This window comes from Chelonoidis abingdonii, chromosome 11, assembly GCF_003597395.2.
Source record: "Chelonoidis abingdonii isolate Lonesome George chromosome 11, CheloAbing_2.0, whole genome shotgun sequence".
NCBI classification, from domain to species: domain Eukaryota; kingdom Metazoa; phylum Chordata; order Testudines; family Testudinidae; genus Chelonoidis; species Chelonoidis abingdonii.
The window spans coordinates 28361249-28388628 of NC_133779.1; the positions used below are offsets into that span (position 1 = coordinate 28361249).

The following is a 27380-nucleotide window of genomic DNA, read 5'->3' on the forward strand; positions in this document are numbered from 1 at the left end:
GAATTCCTGGTTGGTGGCAGCGCTACAGGTTCTAAGCTGGTAATTAAGCTTAGAGGAATTCATGCTGGTACCCCATCTTTTGGATGCTAATGTTCAGAGTGGGGAATTGTACCATGACAAGGCAGTATGTCTGTCATGTTCCCCTTTGAAATATTAACTAATGGTTTATGATCTGTTGCTGCCAGGACAGAGCTACCATATCAAAATGTGACATTTTTTGCATGCACAATTCAATGCCATAGCCTCTTTTTCTATTTGCAGATACTGCCATTCCATTGCTGACATTAGCCTAGATCAGGCCTGCACAACTTGTAAAGCAATGAGGGCCACATTACTCCAAAGAAAACAGCTGAGGGCTGAAACCCCCCAGCCCCGCAGAAACGCCCCCCCCCGGACCTCCCGGCCCACAGAAAGATCCCACCCCAGCACCGCCCAGCCCTGCAGAAACAAATCCTCCTTCCCCAGCGCTGCCCCACCAAAACAGCTGTGGGCCAGAAAGGAAGATTGGGGCGGGGGGGGCGGAGGTGATACTTGATTTTAAATCAAGCAGGGGCTCCCAGCTGAAGAGGTGGCTGGGAGCTGTCAGGGGCAAATTAAAGGGCCTGGGACTCCGGCGGCTGGGGGAAACAGGAGCTTTGCTGGGCTGGGGCAGGGATTTAAAAGGCCCAGAGCTCCTGCCACTGAGGGGAGCCCAAGCCCTTTAAATCCCAGCCCCAGCCCATCCGCTGGAGCCGCGGCCGGGATTCAAAGGGCTCTGGGCTGCCTGCAGCCACCGGGGAGCCCTGAGCCCTTTAAATCTCAGCTGCAGCCGGGAATCTCTGCAGGCAGCACAGAGCCCTTTGACTCCCAGCCACAGCTGGGATTTAAAGGGCTGTGGGCTCCGCACAGCTGCGGGCAGCCCAGAGCCTTTTGAATCCCGGCCACGGCTGGGATTTAAAGGGCTGTGGGCTCCCCGCCGCTGCGAGCAGCTCAGAGCCTTTTGAATCCTGGCTGTAGCTGAGATTTAAAGGGCTCTGGGCTCCCTGCGGTTGCGGGCAGCCCAGAGCCCTATGAATCCCCGTCGCGGGCTGCACAGTGAGCCTCTGCGAGCCACATGTTGTGCAGGCCTGTTATACAGAGTGAACGATTTATGAGTTTACCCTGCATAAGCTTTATACAGGGTAAAATGGATTTATTTGGGTTTAGACCCCATTAGGAGTTGGGCATCTGAGAGCTAAAGACAAGCACACTTCTCTGAGCTGTTTTCAGGTAAACCTGCAGCTTTGGGGCAAGTAATTCAGACCCTGGGTCTGTGTTGGAGCAGCTGGGAGTGTCTGTGTCAGCAAGACAGGGTGGTGGGGTCCTGAGCTGGCAGGGAAAGCAGGGGCAGAAGTAGTCTTGGCACATCAGTTGGCAGCTCCCAAAGGGGTTACTATGATCCAATCCATCACAACTTCACAATGTATATTTTGTACAAAGATTATTACCATAGTGTGCAGGGTGTGACTAAAGGCGTGTTTAGTGCTATAGTAATTCACTTAGGCTTCTGTAAGCATTTGATTTGGTACTACATGTCATTTTGTTTAAAAAACTAGATAGATATAAAATTAACATGACTACATTAAATGGATTAAAAGCTGGCTAACTGATAGTTCTCAATGTCATTTTAAATGGGGAATCCATCATCAAACAGGTGTGTTTCTAGTGGGGCCCCACAGAGATCATTACTGGCCATACACTTTTTAAGGTTTTTATTAATAACCTGGGAGAGGACATAAAATCATCACTGATAGTCTGCAGATGACACAAACATTAGGAGAGTGTAAATACTGAAGAGGATAGATCTCTGATACCGAGTGTTCTGGTTCGTTTGGTAAGCTGGTGCATTTTAATCTGGTTAAACATAAAGTTATACATCTAGGAACAAACACTGTTGGCCATACTTACAGAAGAGCAGACTCTACCCTGGGGAGCAGTGACACGGAAAAGGATTTGGGGCTCATGGTGGATAATCAGCTGAACATGAGCTCTCAGGGCAACACTGTGGCCCAAAGGGCTAATGTGATACTGGGATGCACGTAACAGGAATCTCAAGTAAGAGTAGAGAGATAATTTCACCTCTGTATTTGGCACAGGTGCCATGGTTACTGGAATCCTGTGTCCAGTGCTGGTGCCCACAATTCAAGAAGGAGCCAGAAGAATGGTTAAAGAATTAGAAAAGGTGCCTTAAAGTGACAGACTCCAGGAGCTCGATCTACTTAACAAAGAAATCTAAGGGGTGACTTGATTACAGTCCATAAGTACTTACCTGGGGAACTCGCATTGAATAATGGACTCTTCAGACTAGTAGAGAAAGGTCAAACATGATCCAATGGCTGGAAGTGGAAGTGAGACAAATTCAGACTGGAAATAAGGTGTGAAGGTTTAGCAATGAGAGTAATTAACCATTGGAACAATTTATCAAGGGTCATGGCGGATTTTCCCTCACTGACAATTTTTGAATCAAGATTGGATGCTTTTCTCAAAGGTCTGTTTTAGGAATTATTTTAGGGCAGTTCTCTGGCCTGTGCTATACAGGAGAGCAGACTTGATGATCACAGTGGTCTCTTCTGGTCTTGGACTCTAGGAATCTATGAGGTTACTTTCTATTTAACTGTCTGGGATAGTTTTGTATGGAGCATCCATGGCAATGCAGCACAAAGGGACGCTTTGAAATAAATCTTGCCATCAAGCTCACGTGTAGCAAGTAGTCAAATTTTGAAATTAACCTTCAGGGTTTCCCAAGGGCAGAAATTTGTCAGGAGAGAGGAATTGTAGAGGTTGTCCAGAAGACCTGGCAAGTCTGCCTCATTTCCTGATACAGCTGCGGGGAATGAGTGTCACTCAGGGCTTTACCCACCACTCCCCGGTGGGTAAGAGTTGAGAGAAAATTGGTGCTCCCCTCCTGGCCCCTTCCGCAGCTCCTGTCCTGCTATAAATTGAAGTTAGATGCAAATGTCAGAGGTAGCTAACATGCTTAAGTCTTTATTTACCTTCCTCGCTGTGTCTGGTTGTACTTGTGATTCTGAGGTATTATTTATTGCAAACAATAACCTCCCAAATGCTGAGCTGTGATTCTGAGGTATTGCAAAAAACACCAACCCAAATGCATCAAACAGCCCATCATCTGGGGGAACAGATGGGGATTTAGACAAATATACACAAATGGTAGCAATTCCTTGCAGCTGGTAATAAGCATTTGATGACCAACCCTGGCCCTATGATGGATAGTGGGAGGGTTGAACAAGGCTTTGCTGTCTTGCTGGGATGCCCCTGTCCTGGTGTTTACTGTGCAGTAACCGCAAACAGCTGTGCTGAAAAGCTTTAATGCAGAAGAACAGGGAACAAGCTAAACCAAAAGTGTACAGGGAGATTTGCGTATGTTCGATGGATTAAAATACTTCTTAACCATCCACACTGAAATATAAAGAAAAATACATTCCAGCTACGTATAGGGCTGCATCTCACTGTCTGGTGCTGGAAGAGGCTCCTCAGAGAGGGAAGTGTCAATTTAACAGGCTTGGTTTTAGGGATCAGTTAAATGTCAATTAACAGAGACATCATGTAGTGTTGGATTCTAGCATAGGCGACACACAGGAGTCACCATCTTCCATTGCAAGGCACAGTCCTTCACTTGCCGTCTCTACTCTAAACGCACAGCAGGGCAGGCAAGAGTAAAAGTCTAAACAATGTTAAAAAGACAATTAATTAATTACAACTCCACAGGAAATTCACCCCCTGGTAAGAGGAAGGGAAGGAAAGGAAAACCACACATCACAAATGCTAGTCACCTTGCTTAATGCAGGCCCTTAGGGCCAGATTTTCAAAGGTATTTTGGTGTCTGAAGATGCAGATAGGCACCTAGGGCACTTCTGGAAAGCCCACTAGGTGTCTAACTCACATTGATTTCTCTGGGAATTGGGTGCCTAGGAGCTTCTGAAAATTATTCTAGGCATCTATCTGCATCTTTAGATGCTTATATACCTTTAAAAATCTGGCCCCTCAAAACCATGGTAATGGGCATAGTGTAAGAACCAGAATAGAATAGAGACTCTCCTATGACTGAAAAAAGAACAAGGAATACTTGTGGCACCTCAGAGACTAACAAATTTATTTGATCATAAGCTTTTGTGGGCTAAAACCCACTTCTCCTGTGACTGCAATTAGTCCTAATTTGCTTAGCCCTTGAGAAAAAGAAACATTCAAACCCTTGTCCTTCCACTATCACACTGCACAGCATTATGGCCCAATCCTGCTGTTCCTACTTAAGCAAAACTCCCATTAACTTCAGTAGGAGTAAAACTTTCCGGATTGGTCCCCCAACAAGAGGTCTAAGACCTTGTAAAGCATGAAAAACTGCTGCAGGCTTGCAGACAGAGCAACATTCCTGAACTGTGCCATTACTGAGTGATCCTGGGATTCGGGTCTGTCTGTCCTCCTCTCTCCACACAAGTTTGCTGTTAATTAGGCTAAGCATCATTTTGACTTCTGTAAAGCTGGCAGGGGGCTGATTACTGGGAGAGAAAAGAACAAAGGAGACAGCAAGGACATTTCAAAGAGAGACAGAAGAAGGGGAAAGGAGCTGCAGTCCCCCAGTCTGCCTGGGGTTTGTCAGAATTTCGACACCTCTGTGCATTGATCCAAGGCTTGCATCTGAACTCTGCATACAGGGTGTAAAAGGGTAACAGAGTAGGGGGCAGATGTGCTCTTACGACAATAGAAAGCTGTCATGTTTTGCACACAAGTTTTTAAGGCTTAGTTCAGTTAGAAATCCAACACTCAGCTGCTTTTCTGGAGTTTATCAGAACCCCTTGGCCTGGAACCTGGCCTGTATTGGGCTTTCTGGGGAGATTTTTGGTATTTTCTGGCTACACAGTATTGGTATCATCTAGTTCCTGGAAATACCCAGGGTGTACAGAGGCATACATGAAACAAGTCAAGGGGGTGTGTGTCTGTGTGCACGTTCTTTTTATTTTTCTTTTCAAGAGAAGACATCAATAATAATTATTGAAACAAGATGGAGAGGAAACACATCCATTGTGCACTGCGAGCAAAACCAGCTCATGGATGGTGTGTGAAAAGAAAGATCTAATTTTAAAACCATCAAAATACTATTTTAATAAAATGTTTTGAAATCTCAAAAATTGTTTTGAGGTACAGTGGGGGGGGAGGGGATGCGGCTAGTGTGACTTTTGGATCTGATCTCTCTGAGCTGGGTCGCTTCCCTCCAACCCGCCCTCCCTTCTCTGATTATCCTTGATCAATTGCAATAAAACGTCTGGCAGGAGAAGTCTCTTTTTTACTTTCTCCTTTCACTCACTTTAATATGGGGCTCTTTTTTTCCAAAAAGAAGCAACAAGTCACCCCCAAATCAAGAGTGGATTCTTTCCCCCTGCGTCTTTTGATATGAAGTCACTGTTATTAATTTTTCTTCTGCCTCCTGCTGCTCCTGCCTAAAGCTGGGACCAGCAGCCAGTCCATGGAGCTGAACCGAGTGTGTTCAGCAATGAAGTGAACCAAATGGGTCCTCAGCACACAAGGAATTTAGGTGATAATCATATCTGCATTCAAATGTCTCTCGCTAAACCCAACCTCTCCCCCCTACCCCTCCTTGAAGTGAAAAACTTTTGGCTCAAGAATGCAGTAGGGTTGTTCTCCTGTTCCTCCCACTCTTCCTGCACCCCTTCTCCCACAACAAGGCCCTCCCCCTTTCCAGTCTGGATTAGGCTGTACCTTTTTTCTTTCCTTCAGGGGTGAGGGTTTTATTCCCTTCTTTTCTGCCCAGATCTCCACTAAACAAAGGAGCTCTGGGCACATCACCAGTTCCAGGACCTAAAGGTATTTAAACAGATTCAGACTAAATCCAGACTCTGTAAGTGGCTAAGGGGCTGATTTCTTTCTCTTTATCTCAAAGCTAGTTTGCAATTGTTCGACTGCCTTTTTTCTATTTTTTTTTTTTTGCATTTTTCCCTCTGTTTAGTTCTGACACTTAATGCCACAGATTTAAATGTCTTTCTGCTCCCCTCAAATCTGCCAATCTGTTTTAGCTCAGATTTAATGATTGATTCTCTCTTTTTTTTCCTTTGTCAATGTTGATTTCTTACAAAGAACATTTGGTGGCATTTCTCAGAGCTGCAGACAATTTTTGAGCTTTTTTTAACTCTCTTCAGATGGTGTAAATTATTTTTCCATATTCTTTTAGCAGAACTGTAGTGTTAACGCTTTCAAGGGTACATGTCTGTGTATTGATCATTGTTGTGATTCTAATTTCACTGTGGTTAAAGGGGTCACTTATCTCCTCAACTGAAATCTCTGCATGAGAGCTTGGAAACCTCTTAGTGTAAAAAAAAATCTTTGCTTTCTGTGACCACTTTTCCATGTGTGCGTTATTTTGAAAGCTCTAAAAACTACACCCCCACCTCCCCTTTGTCTAGCTGGAGATAATCATATCCTAGCCTTCAGCAGACAGACGTGTAGCAAAGGAGCAGACTTTTGCAAGGCACTGCGGGGACGGCAGTTTCTTTGTCTCTTCCTTTGCCTCAGCCCCCAGCCCGCTTTGCTCCTTCCCACTCTGTCTTTCTCATTCACTGCATTTCAAATATTAGAGCCTGAAAAAGCATGTCCTCAAGAGCTGAGAAATTCTGACCAGGGACACTGCTCTGGAGCTGTGAGTTTTGGAATGGTTTAAACACATTTTCTGCCTTGTCTATACTGCTTTTTGCCTGCTTTTGGGCTGCACTGGAATTGGAAAATGCTTCTGTGGGACAGAATGGGGGACATTTAGGGGCAGCTCAGGGCCCTTCTCCTCCCAGCAGGAGTGCTCAGGGCTCTGCTGCTCTCAGCAGCAGCAGTCATTTTCGTTTTGGGGAGAGGGGGAACCTCTGGGAGAAGACTTGGGGTCTCAGGGTGAAAGATGCTCTCTGGCTCTCCTTCTCTGAGGAGGGCTGCAAGCCCCGGCTCTCCTGGGGACTGGCTCTCAGCTCCAGCACGCTGGAGTGAGGGGGTGGGTAACAAAGCAGCTGAATGTCTGCACATGCCAGAGTAGGGCCAGGGAGCTGGGGAATGGGGAGGGGGGTTGAAGAAGGAATGAGCCTTGAGGGGGAGCTGAGGGTATGGGGGGGGATGGGTAAGGACAGTGATAAAACATCTCAAATTTATCACTTTGCCTGCCCATATCAGACGAGCCCCATGGCCTCTGCCGGTCAGCCACCTTGGCCCTGCCTTTTATCATATGCACCCTTTGCTCATGCACCCTGAGCCCAAGCCCAGCCATACTGCTTGTCATACACCCAGACCTCCACCTTCATCCCCGAGGCCAGGCCCAGGACCTGACACCCCCACTGCCCATTACTCACAGCCCTCCCCTAGCTTAGAGTCTGCGCCTTTCTCCCCTTCTTCAGCTCCTGCTGCAGCTCTGCTCACTGCTGATGGCCACACTCCCACTGCTGGGGCTTGCTCATCCCACCCCATTTGCTGGAGACCCTGGAAGTTCATGGTGCCAGTCCCGAGGCAAAGCCCTGCAGGCTTGATGCTAAAGGCACTGGGGTGTGTGTAGTACGTTTGGGACTGAAATAAAGCCACTCCGGAGATCTTTGTGGGCCCCATGGGCCATGACCACACCACTGAAACCCTCCCCCCATGAGCTCCCCCCAACCACAGCCCCCAGTGACCTGATCCAGATCCCTTCCTCCCTCCCCGCAATCACGGCCCCCAGTGACATGAGCCAGATCCCTCCCCCATGGTCTCCCCTAGACCACAGCCCCCAGTGACATGATCCCTCCAGCCCTCCCCCCAACCATGTCACTGGGGGCCGTGGTTGGGGGGTGGGATTTGGGCTCCCCCAGGCCATGGCCCCCAGTGTCCACTATGGGCTCCCCCCAGCCACAGCCCCCAGTGACACAAGCTGGATCCCTCCCCCAATGGGCTCTCCTGACCACGGCCCGCAGTGACATGAACCGAATCCCTCCCCCTACAAGCTCCCCCTGACCCACTGACATGACTCGAATCCCTCCCTTTCTCCCTCGCTCCAAGCATGGCCCCCAGTGACACAAGCCAAATCCTGCCCCCCCGCCCCTGGCCCAAATTCCTCCCCTATGGGATTCCCCAGACCACAACCCCCAGTGACACGATCCCTCCAGCCCTCCCTCCAACCGTGGACCCTAGTGACCTGAGCCAGATCACTCCCCACAGAGGCTCCCCCAGACCATGGCCCCCAGTGACCTCCATGGGCTTCCCCCAACCACAGCCCCCAGTGACACAGGCCTGGATCCCTCCCCTCAGGGGCTTCCCCCAGCCATGGCCTCCCGTGACACGAACCAAATCCCTCCCCCCATGGGCTCCCCCTGACCCCAGTGACATGACCTGAATCCCTCCCTCTCTCCCTCCCTCCAACCATGGCCCCCAGTGACACAAGCCAAATCCCACCCCACAACCACGGCCCCCAGTGACATGACCAGAATCCCTCCCCCCAGGTCCAGGGGTCTCCCAGTCCATGGTCCCCATTGACACGAGCCTAATCCTTGTCCCCAGTGACATGAGCTGAATCCCTCCCCCCAAGGGCTCCCCCTGACCATGGCTCCCAGTGACACAAGCCGGATCCCTCCCCCTATGGGCTCCCCTGACCACGGATCCGGATCCCTCCCTGCACAGTGAGTGTTGCTGAGCCTCCTCTTGGTCGCTCTGCGGGCTTCCCAGGCAGCGTCCCGTCTCCTCCCCTTGGAAGGTGTCTGGGTTTAATCTTGCTTTGTTCACTGACACAGATGCACAGCAAAATGACTGCAGCAGAGTCCCTGGGACCCGGGGCCGTGGGCTGTGTCTGGGGACATGCCCATGTTTTGGCTCCCACAGGCCACAGCACAGGTTGACACAATGATGCCAGGCAGCCGGTCTTGGATTGAGGGCAGACGCTCTGACATTGGCTTCCTCTTTGCAGATCCCTGTGCCTCCTCTGAGCTACCCCCTTGGTGGTGCTGTGGGACATCCAGGGCCTGCTACTGCTGCCCTCAGCACCAGCATATCAGTTGCCCCCCCCAGCCTTCACACCAAATCATGCAAACTTCCCCCAGGCCTGGCTCAGCTCAAAGGCTCTTCCTCTGTGACCCCATCCCCTGCACTACTTCAGCCTAGGCCTAGCACCCACGCCAACCTGCAATATGGCCCAAACACATGGTACTCTCTCACTGAGCACCCCCCCCAAATACCGGCCAGCACTAACACATCACATATATCCTCCTCCCCCTCACCCCAGCGTAGGACCTGTCATTCAGCCCCATGCAACCCTCCATACTCATCCCTTCTCCCCACTCCCTCACTGGGCTGAGCCCCGTCCACCCTCTGGGCTCCTTGACTCCCCTCCACCCCCTGGGAAATAAAGAGGATTTCAAAGGGAATCCCAGGAGCTGGAAACACTGTTTTCAGGGCAGTGTACTCCCCATGCCCCTCCCACATCCCAGCCCCCACTCCTCCTGGTCTGACTGGCATATGGGTCTTGGAGGGCAGAGCCGAGGAATTTAGCAAGGGGGCCCAGAAACATGAGGCCAGAGCTTCCCCTGGGAAACCACTGTCCTGAGTGCATCTTCTCTGGCATCATAGCCCTGCTTCTTGCATTGCTGCTCTGAATCCTGGAGCTGCATTCAGGGTATCGCAGGCTGGCAGCAGCCAAACCCCAGGGCATGTCTGCAATTACACTCAATGCACTGATTGGGTGCCCTTTATGTTTCCAAATGCTCTGGAAGCGTTTGCTGGGCTAGAAGGACAGAGCGGAGGGAAGAGAGTATCTCCACTCCATAGAGATCCAGAGGGAGCAGCCTCTGTCCGTTCCTAACTCTTGGGAAAGGAATTCTTTGGCAATGTCTTTGTGCGGTATGAGTTTGTGAGCTTGTTAGCTGGACTGTGTGCAGGGAGCCAAAGTCAGTGAGATTTTATAACCTCACTCTACTAATGCTTGTGAAGGGGGCCTGGGGTGAATGATCATTTTAAAAATGTAAAAGCCCTTAAGAACACTTGTGTCTCCTCTGTCCTGTCTCTGCTTCTAGCCTCAGAAGGGGACCATCAGGACGGCAGCTTGGCATTCAGGGTTTGCTGCCACAGTCCATCCTCCACCAGGGCAGCAGGGCCCCTCCAGCTGGAAGAGGCTTTCAGGGCAGCAGAGGGAATCAAGGAATCCTTGCCATCATGGGGTTATTATGGCTGGCCAAGTTCATGCTAGGATGCACAACACTTTTGTACGTGGAACAAGCCCAGGGCCAATATGAAGGGGACTTTCAGACAGACAGATTTGCAGGCTATGAGGAAAGACAGCCAGCAAATAGAGTGAGAAGAAGAGGCCAAGACACTTTACGAGGGTACGTTTAATGTTCATTTATTTTTTATGGTACAGAACTTGGGTCATTAATGTAGCACAGAGTCTGAAGACCAGACCTGCTTTTAAAACTGCCTTTTCTGTATTATGTGTGAGGTCAGTAAAACTTCTTCCCTGCTGCCTTTTCCAAAGCTCTCCTTACTTAGGAGAACAAGCTGATTCCACAGGGGAATTCAGTGTCTGAGGGCACAAAGAGGGCTCCGTGTGTTACCCAGTCTCGCACTTGCTGCAAACCCGAGCAGGGCACAGGAATCAGACAAGGAGAAGTGATTACTCAGCTGCACTCCCTTGGGTCAGAGTGTCCCAGCGGCAGGGTATGGAGCTTTTCATGTCCAGCTCTCCAATGCCAGTCCAGACTTGGGGATGTGTTGTCTGCAAGATCTTATCATCTGGTGGCTGCTCTGGTCTGGTGGCCTTGTGCAGCCAGTTGGTGGTTCTCAGTGGACAGGAACCCACATCACAAAGCTCATCATGGTCATGGGTTCATCTAAGGATCAAATGGGCTTGAAAACTGAACCCCCTGGCAGCCAGAGTGTGGGGCGCCAAGTGAGGGTTGGGGCAAAGTGGCAGGCCACTGTATGGGGAGCTGGTACTGCTGCCCATGCTGTAGCTGGGTTGTCAGCCTGGCACCTCCTACCATCACTACATGGATTCCAGTATATTTTGAGTCTGCCTGTCTGGGAAAGCTTTCCTGTGTCAATGTGCAGAACTGGAGCAGCCCCCAGGCCATTCCAAAGGTAATGTCCCCTCCACGCTTGCCCGGGAAGGCTTCTCTCATGAGTTCACTTTTTCCGAATGCAGAACCTTCGGCACAGACATGGTCGCACGAGCAGCACCTGACTTGGAGAGAGCTGGAGCACAAAGGCTAGCAGTGGCAGCTGAGGACCAACAGCCAAGGGTGGGCCCTGTGGTTGGCTGTACTCATTCCTAGAGTTTAGACTTCCATGGTCACTTGCTTGTGCTGATCTCTGATTCTGAAAAGATGGACAGCAGCTATGGTGCTGCTTTTGGAGTGGGTTCATGTTTTAAAAGTAAGCCACCAAAGGCAGCCCTGAGTTGCTCATTGCCACAGAAGGGCAGGAGTGCTCTCCTCCCCTAGAAACACTCACACATTCAGACATTTTCCAGTGTGTCCATCAGATAACTTGTTAACACTGCTGCTGATCACCGACAAGGGAGCTGGGGGAAGGGAGAGCATGCAGGGCCATGTTTGAAAAGGAGAAAGATAGCATGGAGTCCTGGGCCAAAGTCCCTCAAGAACTCAGAAGTGGATTCCCAGGGCTATACATGAAGGATCACTGAGCCCAGGGTGATGGCTGGGTTTGCTGACACACTAACTGCAGCATTACCATCTAACTCAGCATCTCATGGAGTGCTGTGTTGTACCTGAGAGAAAGGAGGCAACATGCTGTAGTGAGACAAGTTTTTATTTTGCCTTCATCCCGTGACCTCCGGGGACTTTACTAACATTCACCTGCCTCACTGCACCCTGGAAGGGAAGGCATGTGTTATTATTGATTGTTTTAGGACAAAATGTTCAGAAGCACCTTGGTGATTTAGGAGCCAAGGACCCATTTTCAAAAGTGACTTAGGAGCCTGAATCCCACTGACTTACCATGAGACTTCAGCTCCTCCCTGCTTAAGTGACTTTTGAAAATGGAACTTAGACTCCAAGTCACCTGGAGGCTTTGGAAAAAGTTTTGGAGGGGCTTTCTGTCATGATAGCTAGCAAACATCAAAATAAATACACTTATGCCTATTTTTCAGTGGTTTGAACTATTAAGGCCACAGTGAGTTTATGGTAGCATCAGGGACAGAGCTGATGGTTGTTGGCTCCCAGTCCCTTGCTGGGAGCACTGGCCCACACAGCCATCTCTATGAGTGTCTATTCCATTTTACTTAGTAATCTTTGAAGCTCTCTCTGTAGTATGAGAGAGGGCCTGGTTGAGGTAAATGCCAGCTCTGTTTAGAAAAGCCTGTGGAACTGCAAATTAAGGCACTCAGACTAGGGAATCATTATTTCTTGGGTTTCAGGCAAAATGATGCAGAATATAAAGATGTAAATAGTATTTTGGCAAACCAGAGAACATGTGGAACTTCTTTCCAAAGGCAGTTTCCAAGCTCTGCATCCAGTGACCCAAATCAAGTGTCTTGTTCCAGAGTCCCGGCTTCTCCTTCAGAATGTCCAGCCTTCTGACAGTCCAAGTCTTTAAGGTCATTTGACTTTGCCAGTTTCATCAGAAGCATAGCTCCAAAACTGTCTGAGATCAAAAATGGACTAGAAAGCATCACCTCACTGGGTCTGGCAAATGGTTAGCGGTACCACTGTATGGGATTACATAGCTAAAGTAGGACTGTACCAAAAAAGACCATCTATTCCAGAGTCCCATCTCCTACAATGGCCTCTTCTAGATTCTTCATAAGGAAGTGTCACCCCCAACACCTTCATTCTGTACTAGACAAATGCACAACACTACAGCATGGGGGGAAATCTCTTCCTGACTCAGCTTTTGACCAATATATACCCTGAAGCATCAGGACTGATAACTGTTGCCATTTCTAACTGCAGATGCTATTCTTATTCAGAAGAATCAAATCTAGTTCTGAGTCATACTGATAACATAAGAACATAAGAATGGCCATACTGGGTCAGACCAATGGTCCATCCAGCCCAGTATCCTATCTCCTGACAGTGGCCAATGCCAGGTGATTCAGAGGGAGCTAAGAGAACAGGCAATCATCCAGTGATCCATCCCCTGTCATCCACTCCCAGCTTCTAGAAAACAGAGGCTAGGGACACCCAGAGGATGGGGTTGCATCACTGACCATCTTGGCTAATAGCCATTGACGGACCTATCCGCCATGAATTTATCAAGTCTTTTTTTCAATTCAGTTACAGTTTTGGCCTTCTCAACATCCCCTGGGAACAAATTCCACACGTTGACTGCATTGTCTGAAGAAATACTTTGGTTTGTTTTAAACCCACTGCTTATTAATTTAATCTCGTGTTATGTGAAGGAGCAAATAACACTTCCTTAGTCACTTTCTCCACATCGTTCACAATTTTATAGACCTCTATCATATCCCTCCCTTAGACATCTCTTTTCCAAGCTGAAAAGTCGGTCTTTTTAATCTCTCCTCATACAGAAGCTGTCCCGTACCATTAATCACTTTTGTTGCCCTTGTCTATGTCTTTTCCAATTCTAACATAGCTTTTTTGACATGGGGTGACAAGAACTGCACTCAGTATACAAGGTGTGGGCGTACCATGGATTTATATAGAGGCAATATGATATTTTCAGTCTTATTGTCTATCCCTTTCCTAATGGTTCCCAGCATTCTGTTCACTTTTTTGACTGTCGCTGCATACTGAGTGGATGTTTTCAGAGAACTATTCACAATGGCTCCAAGATCTCTTTCTTGAGTGGTAACAGCTAATTTAGACCCTGTCATTGTATATGTCTAGCTGGGATTAGGTTTTCCAGTGTGCATCACTGTGTATTTGTCAACATTTCATTTGCCATTTTGTTGCCCAGTCGCCCAGTTTAGCGAGATCCCTTTGCAGCTCTTTGCAGTGTAAGGGCTGGTCTTCACCCAAACCTGCACCAAAACAATGAAATGAATGAATGAAAAGTTATTTAGTTTAGTTATTTTGGTGCAAGGGGGTCTTCAAGTGCTTTTTATGGGGTAGGATAAAATAGGGCATGTGACTAGCCTCTTCTGTACCATTACTCTCATTTGTTCTTGAGGGGAATGATCACATCCCTCGATCTGCTGGCAATGCCCCTACTTATACAACCCAAAATGCTGTTAGCCTTCTTGGCAACAAGGGCACACTGTTGACTCATATCCAGCTTCTCGTCCACTGTAACCCCTAGATCCTTTCATGCAGAACTGCTGCCTAGCCACTCGATCCCTAATCTGTAGCAGTGCATGGGATTCTTCCATCCTAAGTACAGGACTCAGCACTTGTCCTTGTTGAACCTCATCAGATTTCTTTTGCCCCAATCGTCTAATTTGTCTTGGTCCCTCTGTATCCTATCTCTTCCCTCCAGTGTATCTACCACTCCTCCCAGTTTAGTGTCATCTGCAAACTTGCTGAGGGTGCAGTCCACGCCATCCAGATCAGGGGTCGGCAACCTTTCAGAAGTGCTGTGCTGAGTCTTCATTTATTCACTCTAATTTAAGGTTTTGCGTGCCAGTAATACATTTTAACATTTTTAGAAGGTCTCTTTCTATAAGTCTATAATATATAACTAAACTATTGTTGTATGTAAAGTAAACAAGGTTTTTAAAATGTTTAAGAAGCTTCATTTAAAACTAAATTAAAATGCAGAGCCCCCCAGACCAGTGGCCAGGACCCGGGCCATGTGAGTGCCACTGAAAATCAGCTCATGTGCCGCCTTCAGCACCTGTGCCATAGGTTGCCTACCCCTGCTCCTGATCATTAGTGAATCATTAGTCTCTATAACACAATAAAGTGTGTAGACCCATTCTGTTTACCCTCTCTTGTTATGGAAGTCACCTGCCCAGGGCTGGTTGGAAAATGGAGAAAATGCAGAAAATTTTGTTTGTTTTGCTTTTTTTTTCAAAAATTTTAATACCAAAAATTTTGGTTGAAAAATTAAATATTTTGATTCAGCTATGGTGCATCATGGGAGATGTAGTCCTGCTGTGGAGCCCAGCCCATTAAAGAGTGTGGGGACAAGAGGAAACTGACTTTCAACCCCCATGAGACACTACAGCAACATCTCCAGAACAAAATATTTTGTTTTTCATCCAAAAATATTTCAGTTTTCAGGCCTTTAGTTTTTTTATGAAAATTCAGAATTTCCCATGGAAAGCTGATACTTGCCAGGAAAAAACAACCACTTTTTTGTCAGGAAACAATTCATCAATGGAAAAATTTTGACCCTTGTTGGTCCTGCACCATTAGAGCACTCTAACCATTTTGCTTGTATGAATTTTATAAACAATATTTCCCCTTTTTACATTACATTTCACACCTTCCATCCTGAAGGATTGCAAAGCATTTTGTAAAGTTAACACACCGTCCGCAGGGTTCACTTCATCCATCATGGAAATGCTACCTCTGCGATGGAACACAACAAGGGTAACAGTACACAGTGACAGCACAGGACACAAAGGGAAGCAACATACCTTATCCCAGGGAGTTTAGGGAAACAGGATGTTGTTACTTTTATCCCGGATTGGCAGGGAGAGGGACTAGATAACTTAATAGCTCTTCTCCATCTCTGACTTTTCTGAGTTGGAATTTGAGCATGATACAGGGATTCTACCCCAATTCCTCAGAAAAGTGCCCTGGGATTGTTAATGACCCCAGGATTGCTCCTCAGTGGAAGAACAATACAGTACCTCCCATGCAGCACAGTGGCCTTAGCAACATGCTGGAATGTTAACTGCAGGTGGGACTTCCGAAGGCACTGGAAGGTGCCCAACACTCATTAGCTTTTTAGGTTCCTATCTCCCATAGGCTCTTTCAGAAATCCCACCGTACATGTTCATGCACAGGGAAGAGCTCTGCCTACTGGCTCCGCAGCTCTACTTCCTGCAGCCCAATGACTTCCCCTTGGAGGTCTCCCATAAAAGCCCCGATGCAGCCCAGTACATTTTAGCGTGCATGCTGTGATGCGGATTACACATCACAAGGTCGTGTGGCTGCTGTCTCGGTTCCTGATTTGCTCTCCCTTAGTACCAAGTCACTTTGGTGTGTGCACTCAGGAACTCGGTGCCAGTACAAATACACAGGACTCTTCTGTGTCATAGGATTTAATGCAAGACGCGTCTCTTTCATTATTTCCCTTCTGAGCCATGCTAGTCCTCAATGCCCAGCTCTGTAGTCAACAGGGAATAGCTAAAAACAACTGAATCTAGAGTAGCTACATGAGAGGAATCAGAGTGATTAGGGAATAGGGGGCATGGCTGCAGAAATGCAGGAAAGGAGACGACTTATATTTCTCCTGGCAATGCAATATCATGTGCTGTGCCCCCTCACGACTCTGCTTCACAAAGTTCCTCTCGCACAAGGAAAGGCTCAGCAAAATGAATGAGCCCCTGATTCACAAATTACTTTGCAATACTAGCTAACAAAGCAAAGTGGCACAATCTGTCATAAAATTCATTACAGTAGAAGACAATTTAATATGACTAACTCCTTCAGGAACAGCACTTGACAAATCCATTTGTGATGCAGGATCTTAAAAGGATTATTGCGTTAATGAACTATTTAATGATTTTCAACAGCAAGAATGGGTTTAACAAGGGGGGAAGAAAGGGTCATTAGAGCGTCTGCAGCCCAGCTGAGCCCTGCACTGGAAATGCTCTTTCCTGTGAGCTAATGGCTGCTTATTTTCACCTACCAGAATGAAGGATTGGCTACAGCCTTAATTCAAGAACAACTGAGTATGCCATCATGGCCAGCAATCAGTGACACCAGACGAAGGGAAGGGGCCATTTGGGAAGAAAAAACATTTCTCAGAGCTCTGGATTCATCCTGAGGGAAGAGGGAAGAAGGGTTATTTACAGAAGGGTGCCACAATGCCAAGGAAGCTGATGGAGAGAACCAGTCTGGGGGCACTGGCAAAGCTGGCCTGTTCAGGTGACACTCAGAGACAGGCAGCACACAGCCATGCATGCATAAGGGTCAGGGTGTGCCTAACTCCGAGCAGCGCAGGCTGGAGCCCGCCTGGCGAGTGCATAAACTGCTGCCCTACCCAATTTCTATTGGCATCTTCTGAGTCACCGCAGAAGGGCGGGAATGGGAGTGATTGGGACTGCAAAGTGAAAGTGTAGCGAGGGTCACCTGCAGCTGCCAGGCCTCCTGACTTCGATTCTGCCCCAGGCCCAGCACCGCTCCGACATACTGTGGACGGGCAGCCAAAGGGAGATGGTTGCAGCTCTTTCATGTAGGGCTGCTTGGCCCCCACACAAGGCACAACAGGAGGGGTCGTGGTCTAGCAGAGACGTGGGCATAGTGGGGTTCAGCTCCATCATGCCACCAGCTCACCCCGGTGCATTCCAAGTTCCCCCAGTACCCTTCTTACACTACTGTGAGTGGCTGGTATGAGACATGCTTATGCCATCTTTGCCAGCTCCATACCAGTGGCTCTCTGGCCGGTTCAAGGCCCATGTGCACATAACATGCAAACAGCAGCATAACATGCAAACAGCCCATGTGCACATAACATGCAAACAGATTCTTAGCAGAGCCAAGAATCTGGGCCCTTGAGCTTGAAAAAAATCCTTGTGCACAGAGGCAACGTGATTGGTTAGGATCCCTACTCCTCCAGTGGAAGCCAAAATGCATTCTTACTATTGCCTGCCCATGGCTACATACGAGGGAGGCAGGGATGCAATCTGTGCAGTTTAAAGGAATCTGGGCTGTTCTAAAATGGGAAACATTGCCCTCTGTGCGCCTTTAGGTCCTGTTCCCACCTCCCTTACTTCCCCTCAGTGCACCATGGTCCTACTCAGAAAACAGGGATAATGCTATTTCCCTGCATCTCTGATGTGGTCAGAGACTTGATCAATGCAGGTAAAACCCAGTGAGGGGGACAGACTAGCACTGTCACTGTGTAACTTGTCGGTCTCAAAATGTGATTGCAAATGGGGAATGTTGGGTATGTTCTCAATGGGGTCCAGCAGGGATCGTTTTTGGACATCTGCTATTTAACATTTTTATTAATGACCTGGAAGAAAACATAAAATCATCACTGGTAAAGTCTGCAGATGGCACAAAAACTGGGGGAGTGGTAAATACTGAAGAGGACAGGTTTCTGATACAGAGCAATATGGATCATTTGGTAAACTGGGTGAAAGCAAACACTATATATTTTAATAGAGTTAAAAATAAATTTATACATTTGGGAGCAAAGAATGTCGGTCATACTTACACAACAGGGGACTCTGTGCTGGGAAGCAGACACTCTGGAAGAGATTTGGGGGTTGTGGTGGCTAATCAGCTGAACATGAGCTCCCACTGCAACACTATGCCCAAAAGGGCGAATGTGACCCTTGGATGCATGTACAAGGGCATCTCAAATAAGAGCAGAAAGGTTATTTAACCTCTGTATTTGGCACTGGTGTGACTGCTGTGTCCAGTTCTGGTGCCTGCAATGTAAGAAGGATGTTGATAAATTGGAGAAGGTTGAGAGAAGAGCCACAAGAATGCTTAAAAGATTAGAAAACCTGCATTACAGTGATAGACTCATGGAGCTCTAAGGGTTAAGGGTGACTTGATTACAATCTATAAGTACCTACATGGGGAACAAATATTTGATAATGGGCTCTTCAGTCTAGCAGAAAAGGTGTAACTTGATCCAGTGGCTGGAAGCTGAAGCTAGACAAATTCAGAATGCAAATAAGGTGTAAAGTTTTAACAGTGAGAGTAATTAACCATTGGGACAATTTACCAAAGTTCATTGTTGATTCTCCATTACTTACAATATTTAAATCATGAACAATTGGGGTTTTCTCTAGTTCAAACAGGAATTGTTTGGGAGAAGTTCTCTGGCCTGTGCTATACAGGTCAGAGAGATGATCACAATGGTCCCTTCTGGCCTTGGAATCTATTAAACTGGTTGAACAGCAGCAAATGCCTCTTGCAGTTACCTAGTGCTCACTCCTCCCAGTAGCCAGTGTTTACTACTAACCCTCCTCAATGGCTTGCTGCCTGACAGAGGCCAGCATAGAAGAATTGGCATCCCACTTAAGCAAGACTCATGACTAATTGAGCCCAAATGACAGTTACTGTTATATGTATGCAGGTACTTTGTATTTATTTGAAACATGCATATTTGCTTGCATCAGATTCCCGACACAGAAACAGGAATCCAAGCTTCTTTTCAAGCAAAGGGCTGCAAGAGAGGGTCAAAAGTTTAATGATTCTTGGGCTGATCCAGCTCCATTGAAGTCAAGGGCAGAACTTCCATTATCTTCATTCAAACAAGGATCAAACCTTAATCCACAGGAAAGTTCCATCAGCTCATATACGTCATGTTACCAACTGGTGATTTTATCATGAGTCTTGTGATATTCAGCATTTCTCTTAAAGCACCAGCCTCTGGAGTCTTGTGCAAACAGCAGAATCTTGAGCTTTCATTTTTTAAATTATTGAAATGGTTGTAGAGAAAAGCTTGAAAACATGACCCCCAAAGAGTCAAAAGACAGAATGCAAAATAAAAAGCACCTTCCATGTATTATTTCTTTAAAAAAATCCTCATTTTAAAACTAATCTTATGATTTTGGGGGCCTGACTCCTGATTTTTGCACGTGGGGGTTGGCCAGGCTGCCTGCAGCACCTTGGGATGTGGTGTGGCATGACGGTCAAACCAGAGTTATGTTAATCACCTGGAAAGTGAAACCCTGCAGTGTCAGATGAGACCTGACAGAGTGCAGTCACATCGGCGCAAATAAGGAACAAGGCTCCAGAATTTGTTTGGAACTGTTGCCTGGCTGTGATGGAGGGCTCACAGTTCCCCAGACATCCTTTATTCTTTTATAATGAGCTACCTCAATGTGTGTCAAGGTATTTGGGCTTCCCTGTGAACCTCCAGGCAGAACTCAAGCTGTGCCTTGCGCATTTTCTCTCACCACAATCAACAAGACAAGTCCTGGTAGAGAAGAGCGTGGCCAAAGCTTTCCCCTCATCCCCCACCTGCATTCCTGCATGGCCCCGCTGTCTCAGTGCACCAGGGTCTATTAAACCAGGACTCTGCAGTGAAGACATATCAGCTGTGGAATTGGTGAATTAAAGATTCAGTCTGAGCAGTTTTCAATGTGGTCAGAATGTGTCGAAAGCCCCTTGTAAGCAACAAGAAGGAAGCTTACAAGAAGTTGAAACTTGTACAGATGACTAGGGAGGAGTACAAAAATATTGCTCAAGAATGCAGGGGTGAAATCAGGAAGGCCAAAGCACAACTAGAGTTGCAGCTAGCAAGGGATGTGAACAGTAACAAGAAGGGTTTCTGCAGGCATGTTAGCAACAAGAAGAAAGTCAAGGAAAGTGTGGGACTCTTAATGAATGGGGGAGGCAACATAGTGACAGATGATATGAAAAAAGCTGAAGTACTCAATGCTTTTTTTGCCTCGGTCTTCACAGACAAGGTCAGCTCCCAGACTACTGAACTGGGAAGCATGGTATGGGGAGAAGGTGAGCAGCCATCAGTGGTGAAAGAACAGGTTAAGGACTATTTAGAAAAGCTGGACAGGCACAAGTGCATGGGGCCAGATACAATGCATCTGAGGGTGCTAAGGGAGTTGGCTGACGTGATTGCAGAGCCATTGGCCATTATCTTTGAAAACTCATGGTGATTGGGGAAGGTCCCAGTTGATTGGAAAAAAGCAAATATAGTGCCCATCTTTAAAAAAGGGAAGAAGGAGAATCCAGGGAACTACAGACCTGTCAGCCTCATCTTAGTCCCCAGAAAAATCATGGAACAGGTCCTTAAGGAATCCATTTTGAAGCACTTGGAGGAGAGAAAGGTGATCAGGAACAGTCAAGTGGATTCACCAAGATCAAGTCATGCCTGACGAACCTGATTGCCTTCTATGATGAGATAACTGGCTCTGTGGATATGGGGAAAGAGGTGGACATGACATACATTGACTTCAGCAAAGCTTTTGATATGGTCTCCCACAGTATTCTTGCCAGCAAGTTAAAAAGTATGGATTGGATGAATGGACTATAAAGTGGATAGAAAGCTGTCTAGATCTTCAGGCTCAGTGGGTAATGATCAATGGCTTGATGTCTAGTTGGTAGCAGGTATCAAGCAGAGTGCCACATGGGTTGGTTCTGGGGCTGATTTTGTTCAACATCTTCATTAATGATCTGGATGATATAACGGATTGCACCCTCAGCAATCTGTGGATGACACTAAACTGGAGAGAGAGGTAGATACGCTGGAGAGTATGGATAGGGTCCAGAGTGACCTAGACAAATTGGAAGATTGGTACAAAAGAAATCTGATGAGGTTCAACAAGGACAAGTGCAGAGTCCTGCACTTAGAATGATAGAATCATATGCACAGCTACAGACTGGGGACCAACTGGCTGACAGTTCTGCAAACAAAGACTTGAGGATTACAGTGGACGAAAAGCTGGATATGATCAACAGTGTTCCCTTGTTGCCAACAAGGCTAATGGGCTGAATTAGTAGGAGTATTGCCAGAAGATTGAAGGAAGTGATTATTCCCCTCTATTTGGCACTGGAGAGGCCAAATCTGGAGTACTGCATCCAGTTCTGGGCCCCCTACTACAGAAAGGATGTGGAAAAATTGGAGAGTCCAGCAGAGGGCAACATAAATGATTAGGGGCCTGGGGCACATGACTTATAAGGAGAGACTGAAGGAACTGGGCTTATTTAGTCTGCAGAAAAGAAGAGTGAGGGGGGATTTGATAGCAGCTTTCAACTATCTGAAGTGGGGGGAGGGTTCCAAAGAGGGTGGAGCTAGGTTTCTTCTCAGTGATGGCAGATGACAGAACAAGGAGCAATGGTGGGAGGTCTAGGTTGGCTATTAGGAAAAAACTTTTTCACTAGGAGGGTGGTGAAGCACTGGAATGGGTTACCTAGGGAGGTGGTGGAATCTCCGTCCTTAGAGGTTTTTGGGGCCTGGCTTGACAAAACCCTGGCTGGGATGATTTAGTTGGGGTTGGTCCTGCTTTGAGCAAGTGATTGGACTAGATGACCTCCTGAGGTCTCTTCCAACTCTAATCTTCTATGAGTCTGTGACTAGTAAATTAGAGAGTTCTTGTGCATTAACACAAAATAGGGTAACAAATACAAAATTTAAAGTAGGAAATTATTTCTTCATTAATGATCTTTATAAGATTCTGAAAAAATGAAACAGATATAAAAGAAATCAACTAATGTTGGTGATTCCATGTTAGATATGAACACAGTGTTACCTCCCAGCCAGGGCTTTGTCAAGCCGGGCTTAAAAATACCTCTAGGAAGAAGTTCCACCACCTCCCTAAGTACCCTTCAGTGCTTCACCACCCTTCTCTGTGAAATGGTGTTTCCTAAGTATCACAACCTAAGCCCTCCCCTACTGCAAGTTGAGACATCTGCTCCCTTGTTCGTCAGTTGTCACCACTGAAAAAAGAACAGGAGTACTTGTGGGCACCTTAAGACTAACAAATTTATTCAGCAATGAGCTTTCGTGAGCTATAGCTTCACTTCTTCGGATGCATTGAATGGAACACTACTTAAAGCAACAGGAACTATTTATACATACAAGAGAACCACGAAAAGGTGGAAGTTAATGCATACAACAGGAAGAGTCTAATCAATTAGCGTGTGGTGGCACAATCTGTCAGCCGTAGTCGTGTGATATGTAAATTGTAATGGATTTTTTTACCTTTAGTCCTTTTGGTATTGTGTCACGAAAGTCTCGATGCTGAAATAAATTCGTTAGTCTCTAAGATGCCACAAGTACTTCTGTTCCTTTTGCAATACTTACGACTACAATGGCTGCTACTCGAAACCTGTCACCACTTGAGACAGCCAAGCTCTCATTTGGAACCCCCTTCAGGTAGTTGAAGGCCTGCTATCAATCTCCCCCTTCACTCTTTCTCTTCTGCAGACTAAATAACCCAGTTCCCCAGTCACTCCCTTGTAAGTTATGTGCCCAGCCCCCTGATCATATTTTCATTGCCCTCTGCTGGAATCTCTCCAATTTGTCCACATCCCTTTTGTAGTAGGGGGACCAAACCTTTGGGGACCCCAACAATACTCCAGATATGGCCTCACCAGTTCCGAAATAGAGGGGAATAATCACTTCCCTCAATCTGCTGCAATGCCTCCTACTAATACGCCCAATATGCTGTTAGCCTTCCTTGCAACAAAAGGCACACTGCTGACTCATATCAGCTTCTCATCCACTGTAACACCTAGGTCCTTTTGTATAACTGCTGCTAAGTCAGGCATTCCCCAGCCTGGTCAGCAGTGAATGGGATTCTTCCTCCTAGTGCAGACTCTGCCACTTGTCCTTGTTGAACCTCATCAGATTTCTTTTGGCCCAAATCCTCCAATTTGTCTGGTTCACTCTGGACCTATCCTACCTCCAGGCATATCTATCTTTCCCCCAGCTAGTGTCCATCTGCAAACTTGCGGAGGGGTGCAACCATCCCATCATTCTAGATATAATTAAAGTTAAACAACAAAAACGGCCTAGACCAACCCTGTGGGCATCCATTGATACGGCGCCAACTAGTCATCGAGCCGTTGGTCACTACCCGTTGAGCCCACAATCTAGACAGCTTATCTATCCACCTACAGTCCATTCATCCATCCATACTTTTTTAACATTGCTGACAAGAATCACTGTGGGAAACACCATATCAAAGCTTTGCTAAAAGTCAAGATATATCACAAGCAACAGCTTTCCCCATACACAGAGTCAGTATTTCATCACAGAAGGCAATCAGGGTGGTCAGGCAATGACTTGCCATTCTGAACCATGTGACTGTTCTTTGATCACCTCCTCTCCTTCAAGTGCTTCAAAATTGTTTCCTTGAGGACGCTGCTCCGATGATTTTTTGCTAGGGACTAAGGTAAGGCTGACCGGTCTGTAGTTCTCGGGTGTCTCCTTCTTCCCTTTTTTAAAGATGGGCACTATATTGCCTTTTCCAATCATTCTGGAACCTCCCCGATCGCCAAGACTTTCAAGATAATGGCCAGTGGCTCTGCATCAATCAGCCATTCCCTCGGCACCCTCTGATGCATTAGATGCTGAACCATGGAACTTGGTGCATGTCCCCTTTTCTAAATAGTTCTTAACCTGTTTCTCACCACTGAGGCTGCTCATGCTCTCCCTATAGCTGTGTTGCCCAGGAAGTAGTGTGGAGCTACCTGTCTGTGAAGACCGAGGGCAAAAAAAGCATTGAGTAACTTCAGTTTTTTCCATATAATCTGTCACTAATGTTTGCCTCCACCATTCATTAAGAGTCCCACACTTCCTTGACTTTCTCTTGTGTAACATGCCTGCAGAAACCTTCTTGTTATTTCACAATCCCTTTGCTAGCTGCAACTCTAGTTGTGCTTTGGCCTTCCTGATTTCAACCCTGCATTCTTGAGCAATATTTTTGTACTCCTCCTAGTCATTGTACAAGTTTCAAACTTCTTGAGCTTCCTCTTGTTGCTGTACAAGGGGCTTTCACACATTCTGACGCAACATTGAAAAACTGCTCAGACTGAACTTTAATTCACCAATTCCAACAGCTGATATGTCTCCACTGCAGATGCCTTGGTTTAATAGACCCTGGTGCACTGAGACAGCGGGGCCATGCAGGAATGCAGGTGGGCGGATGAGGGGAAGTTTTGGCCACGCTTTCCTACCAGGGACTTGTCTGTTGATTGTGGTGAGGAGAGAAATGCGCAAGGCCAGCTGATTCTGCCTGGAGGTTCACAGGGAAGCCCAAATTACCTTGACACACATTGATGTAGCTCATTATAAAAGGAATAAAGATGTCTGAAGGGAACTGTTGAGCCCTCCATCACAGCCAGGGCCAACAGTTCCAAACAAATTCTGGAGGCCTTTTGTTCCTTTATTTGGCGCCGGATGTGACTGCACTCTGCAGGTCTCATCTGACACTGCAGGGTTTACACAATTCAGGTGATGAACATAAACTCTGGTCTTGACCGTCATGCCACACCACATCCCAAGGTGCTGCAGGCAGCCTGGCCAACCCCCACGGGTGCAAAAATCAGGAGTCAGCCCCCAATAATCAAGATTAGTTTAAAATGAGGATTTTTTTAAGAAATAATACATGGAAGGTGTGTTTTATTTTGCCATCTGTCTTTTACCTCTTTGGGGGTCATGTTTCAAGCTTTTCTCTACACAACCATTTCAATAATAATTTAAAAAATGAAAGCTCAAGATTCTGCTGTTTGCAAAGATCCAGAGGCTGGTGCTTTAAGAGAAGATGCTGATATCACAAGACTCATGATAAAAATCACCAGTTGGTAACATGACGTAATATGAGCTGATGGAACTTTCCCTGTGGATTAAGGTTTGGATCCTACTGTTTGAATGAAGATAAGAAGTTTCTGCCCTTGATTCCAATGGAGCTGGATCAGCCCAAGAATCATTAAACTTTTGACCCTCTCTTGCAGCCCTTGGTTTTCGTTGAAAGAAGCTTGGATTCCTGTTTCCTGTGTCAGGGAATCTGATTTGCAAGCAATATATGTTTTCAAATAAATACCAAAGTACCTCCATACATATTACAGTAACTGTTCATTTTGGCTCATTAGTCATGATCTTGCTTAAGTGGGAATGCCAATTCTTCTATGCTGGCCTCTGTAGGCAGCAAAGCCATGCAGGAGGGTAGTGTAACAACTGGCAGCGGAGGGTGAGCACTAGGTAACTTTGCAAGAGGCATTGCTGCTGTTCAAACCAGTTTAATAGATTTCCAGGCAGAAAGGACCATTGTGATCATCTCTCTTGACCTGTTATAGCACAGGCCAGAGAACTCTCCCAAACAATCTGTTTGAACTAGAGAAACCCAATTGGTTTCATTGATTTAAATTTTGTATAGTAATGGGAGAATCACAATGACTTTGTAAATTGTCCAATGGTTAATTACTCTCACTGTTAAAACTTTACACTTATTTGCATTCTGAATTGTCTAGCTTCAGACTTCAGCCACTGGATCAAGTTTACACTTTCTGCTAGACTGAAGAGCCATTATCAATATTTGTTCCCCATTAGGTACTTATAGATTGTAATCAAAGTCACCCTTAACTGCCTTAGAGCTCCCATGGTCTATCACTGTAAGCAGGTTCTTCTTTTAAGCATTCTTGTGGCTCTTCTCTCCACCTTCCTCAATTTATCAACACCTTCTTACATTGCAGGCACCAGAACTGGACACAGCAGTCCACACGTGCCAAATACAGAGGTTAAAATAACCTTCTGCTCTTATTTGAGATGCCCTTGTAGTATGCATTCCAGGGTCAACTTCGCCTTTTGGGCATAGTGTTGCAGTGGAGCTCATGTTCAGGCTGATTAGCCACCAACAACCAAATCTCTTCCGAGTGTGCTGCTTCCCAGCACAGAGTCCGCCTGTTGTTAAGTCATGACCCGAAAATCTTGCTCCCATGTAATTAAATTTTTTTAAAGCTCTATTAAAATATATAGGTTTGCTTTCACCCAGTTTACCAAATGATCCATATTGCTTGTACAGAAAACCTGTCCTCTTCAGTATACCACCCCCAGTTTTTTGCCATCTGCAGACTTACCATGATGATTTTATGTTTCTTCCAGGTCATTAATAAAATGTTTAAATAGCAGATGTCCAAAAACGACCCTGCTCGGACCCCATTGAGAACATACCCAACATTCCCATTTTGCAATACATTTTGAGACCGACAAGTACACAGTGAACAGTGCTAGTCTTCCCCTCACTGGGTTTTACCCTGCATTGATCAAGGTCTCTGACCAACATCAGAGATGCAGGAAATAGCATTATCCCTGTTTTCTGAGTAGGACCATGGTGTAGGTGCGGGTGACTGGGGAAGGTAAGGACGTGGGAACATGACCTAAGGCGCACAGAGGGCAATGTTTCCCATGTTAGAACAGCCCAGATTCCTTTAAACTGCTCAGATTGCATCCCTGCCTCCCTCGTATGTAGCCATGGGCAGCATAGTAAAATGGCCATTTTGGCTCCAACTGGGAGTAGGGATCCTAACCAATCACGTTGCCCTTGTGCACCAAGGATTTTTTTCAAGCTCAGAGGCCCAGATTCTTGGCTCTGTAAGAATCTGTTTGCATGTTATGTGCACATGGGTTGCAATTTGCATGTCTGTGTGTTTGCATGTATGTGCACATGGGCTTGAACCGGCCAGAGAGCCATGTAATGGAGCTGGCAAAGATGGCATCAGCCATGTCTCATCCCCACTCACAGTAGTGTAGAAGGGTACTGGGAACTTGGAATGCACCGCGGGTGAGCAGGTGGCATTGATGGAGCTTGAACCCCAACTAAGTGC

At 46.7% G+C, this 27380-nt stretch overlaps 1 protein-coding gene across 1 annotated transcript in view; it reads left to right on the plus strand.

The window, feature by feature from the left end:
* The first annotated feature begins 10191 nt into the window (after positions 1-10191).
* The window catches only part of FBN3 (fibrillin 3), a 264037-nt gene continuing 246848 nt past the window's right edge, over positions 10192-27380 (plus strand). The window contains exon 1 of the mRNA XM_032799200.2: positions 10192-10361. Coding sequence (XP_032655091.1) covers positions 10192-10361 — 170 coding nt within the window. The remainder of the gene's footprint in view (positions 10362-27380) is intronic.